The sequence below is a fragment of the Prionailurus bengalensis genome, chromosome A2, assembly GCF_016509475.1.
Source record: "Prionailurus bengalensis isolate Pbe53 chromosome A2, Fcat_Pben_1.1_paternal_pri, whole genome shotgun sequence".
In the NCBI taxonomy this organism is placed as follows: Eukaryota; Metazoa; Chordata; class Mammalia; order Carnivora; family Felidae; genus Prionailurus; species Prionailurus bengalensis.
The window spans coordinates 62,087,302-62,102,846 of NC_057348.1; the positions used below are offsets into that span (position 1 = coordinate 62,087,302).

The 15,545-nt window shown below is 56.7% G+C and overlaps 1 protein-coding gene across 1 annotated transcript in view; it reads right to left on the minus strand.

The window, feature by feature from the left end:
• Window positions 1-15,545, minus strand: part of PKD1L1 (polycystin 1 like 1, transient receptor potential channel interacting) — a 115,331-nt gene that overhangs the window by 25,716 nt on the left and 74,070 nt on the right. The window contains 10 exon segments of the mRNA XM_043588424.1: window positions 2,076-2,211; window positions 3,076-3,122; window positions 3,516-3,585; window positions 3,673-3,792; window positions 4,932-5,105; window positions 6,336-6,558; window positions 7,335-7,441; window positions 8,630-8,837; window positions 10,939-11,022; window positions 12,579-12,771. Coding sequence (XP_043444359.1) covers window positions 2,076-2,211; window positions 3,076-3,122; window positions 3,516-3,585; window positions 3,673-3,792; window positions 4,932-5,105; window positions 6,336-6,558; window positions 7,335-7,441; window positions 8,630-8,837; window positions 10,939-11,022; window positions 12,579-12,771 — 1,362 coding nt within the window.

Genomic DNA, 15,545 nt, shown 5'->3' on the forward strand with positions numbered 1-15,545 from the left:
TTTTCTCTCTCTCTCTCTCTCTCAAAAATAAACATTAAAAAATTAAAAACAATAATAAATAAAATAAACGGCTCCACTGAGTAAAGCCAGGTGCCCACCCAGTGTGGGTGGACCTCGTCCAATCAGGTGAAGGCCTGAATACAACAAGAGGCCCACCTTCCAGAGTAAGAGAGAGTTCCTTCTGCCTGACGGCCTCTGAGCAGAACATCTGCTTTTTCCTGTCTTTGGATTTGAGCTGAAACATTGGTGCTCCTGGGTCTCCAGCTTGTGGACTGTGGGTCCATGAGGACTGCCAGCTTCCATGAGCGCATGAACTAATTCCTGACAGTAAATCCTTTTATGTATACACACACCTCTGCACATATGCACCGTGTTATAGGATTTGCGTTTCCGTGTAGAGCAACGAGGTCTACAGAGCACCCGGCTGCACGCAGTAACCACCGTTTCAGTCTGGGTGAAGTGGGGACGCATTTCTCATATGGTCATTATCAGGGCAGAGTGCTCTTCATACTTAGGATTTTCTACCAGAATTATGCCACAGTCTGCTGCTGTATCTGCCTCACAATTTATAGTTTTCACTATGTGTATTGAGGAAGAGGAGGGGAAGGAGGGGAGAATCAGAACAAGAACAGAGAGGAGGGGGTGGAAGGAGCAGGAAGGAGGAGGAGGAGATCAGGGCCAGAGGAGGAGGAGGATGCAGGAGCAGGGGGAGGAGGGGGAGGAGGAGGGGGGAGGACTATGAGAAGAGCAGAGAGGAAGTGGGAAGAGAGGGGGGGAGGTGGGGGAGGGAGGAGGAGGGAGGAGCAGGGGGAGGACTATCTGAGAGGAGGAGGAGGGAGAAGAAGAGGGAGAAGGGGGAGGAGCGGGGGGAGGGATAGGGGGAAAGAGTGGGAGGAGCAGGAGGGAGGAGGAGGAGGAGGAGGACCAAGAGAAGAGCAGAAAGGAGGGGGAGGGAGGAGCAGGGGGAGGAGGGGAAGGAGCGGGGAGGAGGGGGGAGGGCAGGGCCAGGCAGAGGAGGAGGAGGAAGAGGGGGGGGCCACCTGGGAGAAGCACCTCTCACAGCTCCGTTGCGTAACCTCTCTGGAGCCGAGCACTTCATCAGAGGGTCCCACCCCCCATCTCATGTCTCCAAGAGGAGGCCGCTGCAGCCCCGCTTTCTCGGGTGATTGCTTGATAGGAGGATCCCAACCTGTTCAGAGGCGGAAGGCGGTGCGGCTCTAGGGCCGCCACCAGCAGTGGAAGCCAAGGAGCACCTGCTGGGGAGGAGGCGCTAGGCAAGGGGGGGGGACCCTTGGTGCATGTACAATGGGCTGTCCTTCCTTGACGACCTCCTCGAGTCTGGTCTGCCGGGCTGAACCCCCAGGCTCCCGGCCCCATGTGCGTGACCAGCTGTCGGCCGCAGGTGGCCGTCCTGGGGCAAGTGTGACCTCCAATTCCCGCGGGCCAGGCGCCTGCACTGCATGCCGCTGGCCCCGGGCCTCAACCAGTCACAGAACCCAGGTGCTCGACACCCTATCCCCCACGTGTGGGGTGCTGTGCCCACCACCGGCACCAGCCCTACCAACACTGTCCGCATGGCAGCATCTGCGGCTGGCACCTGCAGCTGGGACTCGAGGCCCTGGGTGGCCTGAAGCCAGGAAACACCACTCACACAGCCCACCACCCCGACCCCTGCAGCCACGTGCACCTGCCGGCCCAGGTCCCCGGCGGCCCCTCGGGTGGCCCTGACTGGCTGCTTGGCTGCCCCCACCGGGACCCCGTCCCTGCCGGCTCAGCGCTCAGCTCCTGCCTGGTCTGGAGCTGCAGCTACCCACTGCTGTGCAGCAGAAATAGTTGAAAGCGTCAAATCTCAGAACACTCAAAAAAAAAAGTTAAGTCTACTCCTGACTTTTTAAAAGGCGTGACCAGACCCACGTAAGTAAACACTGAAACGGCCAGGAATTTGGAACAAAACTGATGGCTGTCTCGATGGGCCTGGTTCACATGTGACCAGAGCATCCAGGGTCATTGGGCCCAACTCCCCAGGGGCCCAGGACAGGAAGGGCCTGGCGTCGCACACCCAGCCCTGACGTCACCTTGTGCCCCCTCCTCCCCCTCAGCCCGCTGGCGGGGGTCAGCTCCGCAGGCCTCCAGCTCCGGGGTCGGACCGCCTGCATCGTCACCGCCTGCTGCCCTTCTGCGGGCCCCGGCGCACCCAGGGAGAGTGTTACGCTGCAAAATACAAAGTCAGGACGAGGTTAACATCTCAGTGCATTCCATCCTCTGGGGCCATACTGTGTCCTCTGAGCCACGGCTTGTGAGCGCTCTCAGGGGGTGGGCCCGGACCTCCTCAAGCCTCAGGCTGGGCAGGGGTCTGGGGAGGAGGCATGTGGCCCTGGGACCAGATCTTCTGCCTCTACAGAGAGCTGTGGGGTGTCACCTGCCCTCCAGGGGGCTGACCTGGACCTGCCAGAGCAGTGGGGCTTTGAGGCTCACAGCGGGAGGGCAGAGAGGCCGCGTGGGGGTGGGGATCGGGCATCTCCAAGCAGGGGAGCAGAGGGGAGAGCATCCTGGACTCAGACCTGGGGACAGAGTCTCAGCAAGGAGGCAGAGATTCAAAAGCATAAGAAGCCTCCTGTGCCCCAAATGCTGGCCAGACAAGAGTCACATGCCTGCAGCACAGTCACACTGGTCCCCAAAGAAGAGCCATGATGTGGCTGAGCTACTTCGAAGCTGCCTTTCAGCCTGCCCTGGGTCACAGGCCGTGTCTGCTTGTCTAGACTTGTCCCGTGTCCCCTCTCGGGGCCCAGGAGCCAACAAGGGCCTCTGCTTCAAGCGACTTGTCCCCTGGACACACCCCAGGCCCAGCTTCCAAACGTCACTGCTTGTACACACGTGGCTTTCCCGACTCTGACAGCCACAGCCCTTCTCGAGTAGCCTCCACGGGGACTCATGACAGCTGGCCTCTCTCCCCGCAGGACCTGCCCTGTGCACTGGCCCCTGCTGTCCCCATCCCTCCCTGGGCCTGACCAGCCGTGTCCGGGCCACAGCCGAGGGAGATAGCAGAGAGCCAGCCCTGTTGGCTGTTCCGTTTACCTTGTGTATCTTCCGAGCCTCTGGTGTCCTGCCATGGGAGTTAGGGCCTGATTTAAAAAGAGTCAGATTTAGGACATTAAACCAAGGATTCAGGATTCTCAGGGAGAGAGCCTCCTTCAGGACATGCCCCTCCCTGTGACCCCAGCAAGATGGGTCCCTGAGACCCAGGACCCGACTGCCAGAGAGGCCCTTGCACGTGGCATCTTGGCGGGGGCTGCACAACCCCTTGTGAGGGCTCTTAGCGCACGAGATGACACTCACTGTCCCCACAACAAACACAGTGCAAAGGTCGCAGGAGACACAAGGTCTGTGCAGCGCACTGGCCTCTTGAAGAGGCTCAGCCAGGACGGAGGGGGCCCTCCTGGCACCACCCCGTCCAGACCTCATCCTTGGCCGCTGCCGTGACTTCACCTTTCAGGCTTTTTTAAACGCACACCTACCCTGTGCTGCCCCCATGGGCGCCCTCCTCGGGGGCAGGTGGGGCTTCACTCGGCGTGGCCCACTGGGCTCCTGCGGGAGAAGGTGGCTGTTCAGGCAGGGGTCCCGCGGCGAGGGAGGACCCGGGACAGCAGGACCAGGCGGACGGGCTGCGGGTACCTGGCTGACCCTCAAGAGCAGTGACAAGAGCTGAGCCGCGGGAGACGCCAGCAGGGTGCACAGGAGACCCGTCTGGAAGGACCCAGCGGCCGTGTCGGGGGCACCCAGAGCCCACAGGAGCTGCAGGAAGACAGCAGGACGCACGTCCCCCAGACCCATTCCGAGTTTAGCTACAAAGGTGTTTGATACGTGTGTACCCCATGTTTAACCAAAGCCCCTCTCCCTGAATCCTGGACCTTTCATAAAAAAAAACAGAAAAATCATAAGGAATCTTCTTGCTTTTCCGCCATACGCATCTCTGCAGACTGAACAGACGTTTGCCGGGTGCCCCTTCTTGCGAGGCACCTCTCGCCGCACCTGACTGGAAGTGCCAGGCACCTCGCCGCACCTGACCAGAAGGCACCCGTGTCCCCAGTGCGTTGATGAGCTGAGAAGATCACACACCGGGTGACGCCAGAGGGGAGGGCAAGTTCAGGTGTGCTGACCTTGGGCCCATTCCCGTCCCAGGGGGACAGGGCTCTTCCCTTTGCGCTGATAATACGTACCGCCGTCCTACCAACTCCACACACCTCTTACTCTTTTTTTAAAAAGCTCTGCCAATCCATTATTGCTATCACATGTACTGGGAACACCGTGCTCCCAGGTGGATACTTCGCCGGACAGGACCCCTTGGCACGTTCCCAGCCATTGCAGGGACCACGGACGGCCTCAGGTTGTCAGAAGCAGCAAAGCTGACTCTCTTCCCGTACCCCAAAGTCACCCTGTGAGCTCCCCACAGGAGAGCAGAGTCTCCGCTCTAACTGGCTGCGCTCAGGTACAAGTAACCTCTCCATCACATGAGGGATGGCCAGGCCAGCGCTGCTAAGGGCACGCTAGCATTCCAAGGGCAAACGTGGCCGTCAGAACTGTTCTGTTGTTTGTGGTCAGAGGATTTTTAAAATTTGAATTAACTGCCAACCTTAAAAGAATCCAGGAGCATTTTCTAGGACGGCCCGAGCTGCTGACCCCGCTGGGAAAGTCCTGCTCTGTGGCAGCAGGAGGCCACGAGATCCATGTGGCAGAGGTAATGCAGCAGGCCACCACCCCGCAGGCCCCCCAGCTCCGGGCGTCACCTCGGGGGCACTCGAGGCACATGGCCTCCCTCCCCTGCTTGAAACCTCTCCTAGGACTCTGAGTTTTGCTAATCCCTAAGTCCGGAAGGTGTCACACTGTGGGTCTGGGAATCGGAAGCCACTTTACACAAAAGCCAGTGCTCTCACCCGCTCTTGCCTCGAGGCGGTGACCAGGGCAGCGAGACACGCGTACGCGCACAGCAAGGTGAAGGCGACGGTGAGGCGCGGGGTGCGCAGGAAGCCGCTGGGCGAGGGCCGGCTGTACACGGAGGTCCAGACGTGGAAGTCTTCCAGATACTCCGTGAACTTCGAATACAAGAGCTGGAACAGAACAGCGCGGAGACAGCGGCAGACCTGGGGCATCTGCACCAACCACAGGAGCTCCTGCTTGGCGAGCAGTGATCTCCTGAGCGGGGATGCCCCTGGCTCACCAGCCGGACGCCGAGCTGTGTGGGCGCTGCAGGCCCCCGCGGACCCTCGTCCGCTCGGCGCCCTAGACGCCCTGCAACCCCACCTGCGCTGGGACTCGGGGGCTTTGGGACAGGCTGTCCCTCCGCCTCTCCTTTGTCGCCCTCAAGTGTCTTCACACCCTCCTCCCCAGAGCCTCTGTTCACAAACCCCTCCCCCAGTGGAACCCTCCCCCCTCCTGCTCAGTGGAAGTGTCACCCCTCCCCTGGTGATCCTAATCAACTTTCCCAGCATGCTCCCCACAGCACAGTTAATTTTTTCTGGGCTTTGAGCACACCGAGGACCAGGAACGAGCATCCCCCTGGGTGTCCGCAGTAGCCCGGCAGCGTCTGCTACGTACTGGGCAGAACGCCACGTACAGATTTGCACGTGGTTCACAAGGTTCAGTTCAACTCAAGGAATGCTTGGTGCTCAATGCTATTCCAGAAAAATTCATGAATTTGCTTTGAAATCATCACTGAAGGGGGTGTGCCTGGGTGGCTCAGTCGGCTGAGTGCCTGACTCTTGGTTTTGGCTCAGGTCATGATCTCAGGGTTCCTGGGATTGAGCCCCACGCTGGGCTCTGAGCTGATAGCACACAGCCTGCTTGGGATTCTCTCTCTCTCCCTCCCTCTGCCCGTCCCTGCTCATTCTCTCTCTTTCTAAAACAAAAATCCTGAAGATAACTAGAAAGTGCGAAATGCATAAGTGTTATTACAACTGCATAAAACACACTCACAAATGGGGAAAGATCAGAACAGACGCAGAGCGAGTTTCACAGCTGGTTTGTGAGGTTTTAGGGGATTCTGTCTTTTTTCATGACCCCCTGACCATGCCTGGACCGTTTCCTGGTCATTTTGGTGACCAGGAATCCAGGGCACTCACGTCTCTAATTAGCAGCCCATTGGTCACCACAGACCACAGGCCACCGTAATCCTGTAAACGTTATTGTGGAAGAAAACCAACAACCCAAGGGCAATTCCTTTAGGCTTGCAGGCTAGCTCAGTGGCCTCATCATTTACGATGCGGCCACCTTGACTCTTAGTGCTGTTCGGAGAAGCAGGGCCCTCACCGCGTCCTGCTGGTGGGTCAGTTGGCACCTACCTTCCAGAAGCCGGGTCTCCGGCGAAGGCAGCCCAGCTCCCGCTGCACGTGGCCGTCCCCCCGGCCCGCCGCCAGCCAGCACTCAGCGGGGAAGAGCCAGTGCCGCGCGGGCCCGGTGCCCAGCTCCTGCACCATGAGGTGGCTCACGTACCAGGCGGGGCAGGGCCCGCGGCTGTCGTGCCAGAGGCGGATCCTGCGGAGCGGGCCCAGCAGAGCCGGGGTGCTGGGGACACACACACACGGCAGTGCCTGGTCAGGCCTGGGCGGCGGGGGCCCCGGAGGGCGGCACCGGCCCCCATTCTCGCTTTGGGGACACATCGGACATGTCAACAAACACGGGTTACACAGACTGACCTACGAAGCCCCTCTGGGCCGTAGGGGGTGGACAGGGCTCTGGGACGTAGTGGGTGGACAGGGCCCTCAGGCCCCCACAGCCACTAAGAGTGACGCCCCTGGCCGTGCTGGGCGCTGAGCACACACACAGCTTGTCCACGTGGGCCCCTGAACCCAATCCACTCAAACTCCTTAATGCATGCATGTCTGGCGTGGACTAGTCTGGAGTTAACCTCTTCTTGATGAACACAGGACACTCGGAGCCCATACGGATCGTACATGAAATTCTCCAGGAGAACAAACCTTGCAGTTCTCCCACGCTTTCTGGAAACATCAGGAGCCTGTACTCCTGATAAATTACCCCTCTCCGTCCAACCACAGGGTCTTACATAGCGTTGCTCTCCCAAGCAGGGTGAACCGAATTCACTGAGTGCTGTCAGTACCATAGGAAGGGCTGGGCGTCTGACCCTCACCAAAGGATAAACCCAACACCCCTCCTGCCTCCCTCCTGCGCTTAACCGGACTCTAGTCTACTTCACACACCCCTGGGAGCAGTGTTACAAATCCGTCTGTGTGCACGTGCTCCTTATTGGGAAGTGATGCTCGGTATTTCTGCCTCTGCGGACGCGTGCTAAGGCCACACGGGGTCTGATGGGCCGCGCTCACCTCAGGACAAAGGTGTGTCTGGAGTTCCTTTCAAACAGGGGCTTCTCTGGACAGTAGAGTTCTCTGGGTTCTGAAACTCCATTTTCTCCACACAAAACAATGTAAACCTCCAAAGACAAGAGAGTGAGAGTCTGAGATCATGAACACAGGACACTACCCTGTGTGTGCACCTTCTCCCAGCCCCCAACCTTCCCAGAACCTTCCAGAAGGCCAAGGACAACAACGCGGTCCTGAGGGGCCAAGAAGACGCCCCCACCCCATCCCTGGATGGCGCCTCCCCAACTTCCCTGGGAGAGACGGTGAAGGAGCACCTGCCAGGGCGGCTGGATTTCTACATATTTGATCTAGAAAACCAGATGGCAACTTGGGTTCACTAGGGCACATATCTGTCTCAGGAGGAAGGGGACAGGACAGTGGGCGTGTTGTCCTCCCTCAGCTCAGAGGGGAGGCTGGGGAGCAGTGACGGTGACCGAGGTGGACCAGGGGAGGCCAGATGTCAGTGACAGTGACTGAGGTGGACCAGGAGCCCCGCAGGTGCACACTCTGGCCAGGAGGGCTTGCTGCCCCTCACTGGGGTGGCTTCTGTCCTACATAAGCGCCTGATTCTGGGGCTGTGCAACCTGTCACTCTTCCATTTAAGAAAGTTCCTTATGTATTTCCAGTTTTTAAAATCCTTCCCCATTGCAAAGTACACATTTCCTTCGAGAAGTTTCTAAATATTGTTTTGTTGTTGTCTTAAGTACGCTTCATGCCCTGCCTGGAGCCCAACGTGGGGCTTGAACTCACGACTCTGAGATCAAGACCTGAGCTGAGATCAAGAGTCAGACACTTAACCGACTGAACCACCCAGGTGCCCCCGTATTTTGTTTTAATCTTTAAATTTTGTGGAAGTGCTTTCGGGTATAAAATGAAGTGGACATTTCATATTGTTTTTTTCCACAAGAAAAGCCACTGTCCCCAAACGTCTTGCTGAACTGTCCCCGCTCCTCCCACGGGGCCTCCCCCATCACACCCATTCCGTCCTTAGCCTCACATAGGGCTGGATGCCTGCAGTGCTCCCCACAGACGAGGTGGAGAGGGTGAGGGCTCAAAGGGGCGGCCCTGAGGGCAGGGGAGGGGGGCTCGCACAGACAGGCAGGTGAGGGAGAGCAGGACGGCAGGAGAGGAGTCTCCCTCCCACCCCCCCGCCATCAGACGGAGTCAAAGGGGCAGCTGGGACGGCCAGTGTCCATGCCATGGCTCACGCCATCCACAGCCTTGCACACGAGAGCGCAAGCCCCGCGATGAGCCCTTACCTTGGCGCTACAGTGGGCTGGAGCCCGGAAGCCTGTGTCTACAACAACCGCGTACAGCTGGTGGTCGGCTGGAGTGTCTTCTTGCAGGAAAATGTACCCCGCCTTCTCTCTCTCGTGACGATCCACACGCCTGGTTTTGGTAACCAAAAGTGCATAGAGAACCACAGAAACCGCAATCAAAATACTGGGAAGCAGGTTTCCCGGGTGTCTGTAAACAGAAGGAGAGGAATGAACAGTAAATTATGAAGATAAAGCTCCCCAGGCTGGCTCACACTCCCTCACACTCACATTCACACACGGGGCCCCTGCTGGTCTTCACTGATGTATGTAGACGTCTGTCGGCCCCATAACTGGGAGAAGCAGGCAGACTCTTGCTGGGACCCGGTCAACAGGGGAAGGCGGAGGGAGCGACCTCTGCCGTCCGGTGTCGGGACGGGTCAGAGTCCCTCTGGGGGAAGCCGCTGGCGGCTGGATCAGGAGCTGGGACTCAGACAAAGCATCCCGGGAACCGGCCGGCTTCGGGGTCAGAAGGGTGCTGCGGTGCGGGGCAGTCGCTCACGTCCCGTCTCTGAGAAGCTTTCTTTATGAAATGGGATGAGAACAGGGCGCCTGGGTGGCTCAGTCTGTTAAGGGTCTGACTCTTGATTTCAGCTCAGGTCGTGATCTCCTGGGTGCGTGGGTTCGAGCCCCACATCAGGCTCTGCGCTGACAGCGTGGAGCCTGCTTGGGATTCTCTCTCTCCCTTTGTCTGCCCCTCCCCACTCACGTTGTCTCTGTCTCCCTCAAAATAAATAAATAAAACTTTAAAAATTAAAAAAGAGAGAAAAAGGAATGTGATGAGAACAGCCGTCTCGCTGAGCAGTACGTGCGACATCCGTAGTGGGCTTGCACACGTGCATGCAGTGGGTGTTCCCTCCCTCCCTCCCGGCAGACCCTGTCCTGCGTGCTCCAGCTGCCTGCGCCCCTACACCTGTCACTTGCCACCTGCTCCAGGCACCAGCGCTGGCCAGGGGCAGGGGGCACCGAACGCTCCAGACCCACGGAGTGGGGTCCCCTTCAAGTCACTTGTGCCAGCACCCTACCCTGGACTGGAGTCTTACGGGCCTCTGACGGGGTTTCGAAGGGCGGGTGTGGGGCCTGGCTTCGTGGGGTTGCTGTCCTCCCAGAACATTCCTGTCCTTGCAGGACTCCAGGGGCTGCCCCTCCCCTGACGGCTCAGCCCCCTGAAGTTCTGTCTGAAACCACAGTTGGACAGCTGTCCTGAGTCCCAGTCACTGGGCTCCTGGTGACCCCAGTGTCCCCAGGATTAATAAAGTACAGCCAGATTCCCCATCACAATGAGATATGGCACAGAAACCTAACACCCAATGCTCACCAGAAAATTCAGATACTCATTCAGCAAACACCCACTCGGCACCTGCTGCGTGGCAAGCCCGGTCCTCCTCTGTGTGCATGACACTGAAGAGTCAGCAGAGGGCGCCCGCTCCATGGCTCACACTCTCCTTACCCGTAGTTCAGAATTCAACACACGTATTCTTTCTTTTATGTTTATTTATTTATTTTGAGAGAGAGAGAGAGAGAGAGAGAGAGAGAGAGAGAGAAAGCAAGTGGGGGAGGGGCAGAGAGAGAGTGAGAAAGAGAGAGTCCCAAGCAGGCTCTGCACTGTCAGCACAGAGCCCTATGCAGGGCTTGAACCCACGAACTGTGAGATCATGACCTGAGCCAAAATCCAGAGTCCGATGCTTAACTGACTGATCCACCCAGGCGCCCCCAAATACACTGTTTCTATACCAAAAAATGGCTATAGAATAGGGTTGAGTCCAAATCTATTCTCTAAAATGGGACACTTTTGGAGGGTACCTGGCTGGCTCAGTCACTAGAGCATGCGACTCTTGGTCTTAGGGTTGTGAGTTCGAGCCCCATGTTGGGTGGACAGATCACTCAAACAAAAAACCAAACTAATTTCAAAAATAATATTAATAAAACAAAATGGGACACTTTTGAAGAGAAAGAGGGAGCCACGAACACACATAAACCAGGACGAGCAAACCACCACATCCTCCCTGGCAAGAAGGACCAGCCAAGGCTCAGCCTGACGGGAAGCGCACTGACTTTCCTGTTTATACAACTCTTGTCAGCGGATGTAAGTACAGAGAAATGTACGTGACGTTCCGGACGATAGTCTGGTAACACGGGTATTCCAAAAGGCAAGCTGACCGTAAGGGACGCGGGTTTCGGGCATACCCGGGTGTCCCGCTCGGTCAGCGGGGCAAACAAAACTTTATTCTCATTTGGAAAACGGAGCTCACCTCTGCAGCTTGGAAACGCCCTCCACTGAAAAGCCGGCACTCAGGTTTCTTCTTGCGACAGAGACCGGTGCGAGGCGATCGTAGCTAGGAGGGAGACGCGGCTTAGGACGGCACGTGTGTGTCAAGGGCCGTGTCGACAGTGTCACGTACGCGGATTAAGGGAGGGTCGGGAAGGGTGATGGGTTGCAGCACTTATAACAGACACCTGTTTTGCAGACACCTCAGTGTCCACACCGTGCACAGTCCAGCTCAGGCCCGGACACAGCAAGTTCAAGTCCCAGCCCCGCTGTGGGCAGATGAGTGGCCACTAAGCAGACTCGGGGTACAGGGACCCTGTCACCGTCACTCCTACCAAAAGACTGACTTTGTTTGACTAAAACCCACCTCTCCCTTGTTGTCTCGTGAGCAGACCCTGTGTGGCGTTCAATTCTCGTGCTCCTGGCTTGTGGAAAAGTGCCCGCGGACGGCGGGATGTGATGGAGAATGAACGGCTGTGTTAATGCGTTCGTGGTCAGTTTGACATCAGAGGTAAATACTGAGCCGTTACAGTAGGGCCGGTGATTTACTAGCCTGGGCACCGTATAAATTGAACAGCACAACATGGGCGTGAGCTGGGCATCTAACAGACGCCACAAAACACGGCTCCTCGTGACTTGATTTTTCTCTCCCCTTCCCTCCCCTTCCCTCCTTCCCTTCCCTTCCTTCCCTTTTTCCTTCCTTTCCCTTCCTCCTTTCCTTCCCTTCCTTTCCTTCCTTCCTTCCACCCTTCCTCCCTCCATTCTCCCTTCCCTCCCACTCTTTCTCTTCCTCGCTCCCTCCTTCCCTCCCTCCTTATTTTGAGAGAGAGAGAGAGAACATACACATGGGCAGGGGAGGGGCAGAGAGAGAAAGAGAATCCCAAGCAGGCTCCACGCTGTCAGCACAGAGCCAGACATGGGGTTTGATCCCACGACCTGTGAGATCATGACTTGAGCTGAAACCAAGAGTCAGACACTCAACTAACTGCACCACCTGGGCGCCCCGAGACTCGATTCTAAGAAGGAAATGGCCATTTCTACTTCTGAACGTGCCCGATCACTGTACCCTCCCCTCTAGTGGAAAGGTCCCAGCAGAGCCTCTCACAGGACTGCCCGTTCTGCCTAGATGATAAAGAATTTCTAATTGAGCAGCGTGACCGACACACCCAAATCTTCCAGAGGGCCAATGTGGTCCGTGTGGGGACTTTCCTGCACAGGAAATCTGCCTTCACAACCACGCGGTTGGGGGGCTTCCCGCAGGTGGGGCGCCAGGGCACGGGGGGTGGGGGGGAGCGGCGAGAGCAGACGCCCCACGGCCCGAGTGCAGACGCGCCCCCAAGAGCGCGCAGAGGCGGCTGACACCAGGCGCCACCCCCCACCCACCAGCACATTTCTTCAGAGGATGTGGGGGGACAGCTACCATGTGCCGTCACCCTGGGGAGGGGAGGGTACAGAGAACCCAAGAGCCAGATCCTGCAGCATGGAGGGGACCAGACCTGCCGACGGGAGGGACGCACAGTTTTCCCAGGGCCACGGCCAGGGAGGCCCCACGCTGGGCCCCACGCAGAGGAAAATGCAGCCGTGGTGTAAAAGTCGGGTTTGTCCTCACCAGCACGTCCCTACCTGCAGCTCACTTTCCCTAGAGAAGCTCCTGGCTGCGGAGAGGAGTTTGCAGACCTCCATTCCCTCGTTTCCCAGAAGACGCATCGGAGCCACTGGAAACGCACAGTGTAGTTGACGGCCTTGGCGAAATACTTGTTCCGAGGGCTTCTGTCATAGTCAGCATCCAGTAAGGATAAGTATCCCAAGCTTGTGTCTAAGGAGAGAAAAAAAACCCAACTCAATACAACCTGAAGTTTGCATAAAGGCATAATGCACCCCAAAGGTGGCCGGGGCAGGGGGGCAGTGGGTGGGGGAGGGTAGTGGGCAGTGGGGCAGGGGGCAGTGGGGGCAGTGGGACAGCAGGTAGGGGGGTAGGGGGCAGGGGGGCAGGGGGCAGTGGGACAGCAGGTAGGGGGGTAGTGGGCAGGGGGGCAGGGGGCAGTAGGGGTAGTGGGAAGGGGGCAGTGGGGGCAGTGGGACAGCGGGTAGGGGGGTAGGGGGCAGGGGGCCGGGGGGCAGTGGGGGCAGTGGGACAGCAGGTAAGGGGGTAGGGGGCAGGGGGGCGGGGGCAGGGGGCAGTGGTGGCAGTGGGACAGCAGGTAGGGGGGTAGTGGGCAGGGGGGCAGGGGGCAGTGGGACAGCAGATAGGGGGGTAGTGGGCAGGGGGGCAGGGGGCAGTAGGGGTAGTGGGAAGGGGGCAGTGGGGGCAGTGGGACAGCGGGTAGGGGGGTAGGGGGCAGGGGGGCGGGGGCAGGGGGCAGTGGTGGCAGTGGGACAGCAGGTAGGGGGGTAGTGGGCAGGGGGGCAGGGGGCAGTGGGGGCAGTGAGACAACAGGTAGGGGGGTAGGGGGTAGTGGGCAGGGGGGCAGGGGGCAGTGGGACAGCAGGTAGGGGGCTAGGGGGTAGTGGGCGGGGGGGCAGTCAGACAGTGAGTAGGGGGGTAGGGGGCAGGGGGCTAGTGGGATAGCAGGTAGGGGGGTAGGGGGTAGTGGGCTGGGGGGCAGTGGGACAGTGGGTAGGGGGGTAGTGGGCAGTGGGGCAGGGGGCATGGGGCAGGAGTCAGCCTCTCCAACTCCACACCACCCTACCCCTGCTCTCCTTGGCCCCTTAGCCTCCTGCCAAATACCAGCACGTCCCGAGTCTGCTGTCGTCCTGATAAGAATAGTGAGGTAACCATGAGGAGGCAGCCTGTCACTTTTGGATGACTTTTATGCTTAGAAACAAAAATATTTGGGGTGCCTGTCTGGCTTGTGTCAACTCTTGATCTCAGGGCTGTGAGTTCAAGCCCCACTTTGGGTATAGAGATTACTTAAAAATAAAATCTTTAAAAAAATTTAACAGTCCATTTATTTAAAATTTGCCCTTAAGATTTTTTAAACACTAATTAATTTTTTTTTTTTTTTTTTTTTTAGAGAAAGAGAGAGGGTTCATATGAGCAAGGTGCAGAGGGAGAGAGAGTGTGGAGCCCGACGTGGGGCTTGAACTCTTGAACCGTGATATCGTGACCTGAGCCGAAGAGGGACACTTAACCAACTGAGTCACCCGGAGACCTGTCCCTAATAAATGATTTTGAGACAACCAACTACTTGTAAAAACATGAAATTAGGGTGCCTGGGTGGCTCAGTCGGTTCTTTGGCTCAGGTCATGATCTCACGGTTCATGAGTTCGAGCCCCGCGTCAGGCTCTGTGCTGACTGCTTGGAGTCCAGAGCCTGCTTTGGATTCTGTGTCTCCCTCGCTCTCTGCCCCTCCCTTGCTCATGCTCTGTCTCTGTCTCTCTCTCAAAACAAACATTAAAAAGTTTTTCAAAAAATTATGAACTTCAACCTGTATCTCACACCACCTGCAGTGAGAAGCATCGATCAGAGATCTAAACACAAACGAATGAAGCAATATAGACACCAAAAGAAAACCTAAATGTGAATGATTTCCTTCAGAGCGTGGGTATAAGGAACGAATTTCTAACTAGGACTCAAAATCTAAGAGTAACTTGGGGCGCCTGGGTGGCTCAGTGGGTTACGTGTCCAACTTTGGCTCAGGTCATGATCTTGCGGTCCATGAGTTTGAGCCCTGCATCGGGCTCTGTGCTGACAGCTCAGAGCCTGGAGCCTGTTTCAGCTTCTGTGTCTCCCTCTCTCTCTGACCCTCCCCTGTTTGTGCTGTGTCTCTCTCTGTCTCAAAAATAAATAAAAAACATGAAAAAATTAAAAAAAAAATCTAAGAGTAACTTAAAACAAGTTGATAAATTTTACTCTTAAAAAAAAGTTTGCAATGCAAAAAAAACCCCAATGAAAACAAAGTAAAAAATATAGAAAAATATAGAAAAAATGTGGAAAAAATAAACTTGAGAGAGAAATGGGCATATATGAATAGGTCACCAAAAAAGGAGGTAGTGATCTTTAAACGTGTGAAATAATGCTGAAATGACATATAAATTGCAACCTTTTTTCTTTTTTTCCCTAGGTTTATGTCGGTTTGAAATTTCTTACAATAAAAAACTATGGAGGGGCACCTGGGTGGCTCAGTCGGTGAAGCATCTGACTCTTGACTTCGGCTCGGGTCACGATCTCACGATCCGTGGGTTTGAGCCCTGCGTCAGGCTCTGTGCTGACAGCACGGAACCTGCTTGCGATTCTCTCTCTCTCTCTGCCCCTCCCCCACTGGCTCTCTCCCTCTCAAAATAAATAAACTAAACAAACAAACAAAAACTATTAAAAAGAAACATCAAAGGCAAAGTGTTTTAAACTGCCAGTGAGAATCTGAAGATGGTTAACCATGTTGTCCATGCTGAAGAGAAACCAGGAGCTCACAGTGTCCGGTTCTCAGAGGAAAAGAGATCCGACAGAAACATGAAAACAGAGGCGACAGGTGCGCCAGCCAGAAGCCAATGCTTGTGCAAGGTCCACAGCCCACAGAATTGGTTGGGCCCACATGCTTACGGAGTGTGGATGCCCTGAAGCAGCCAGCCTGTTTCTTGCCTTCTGGGAAC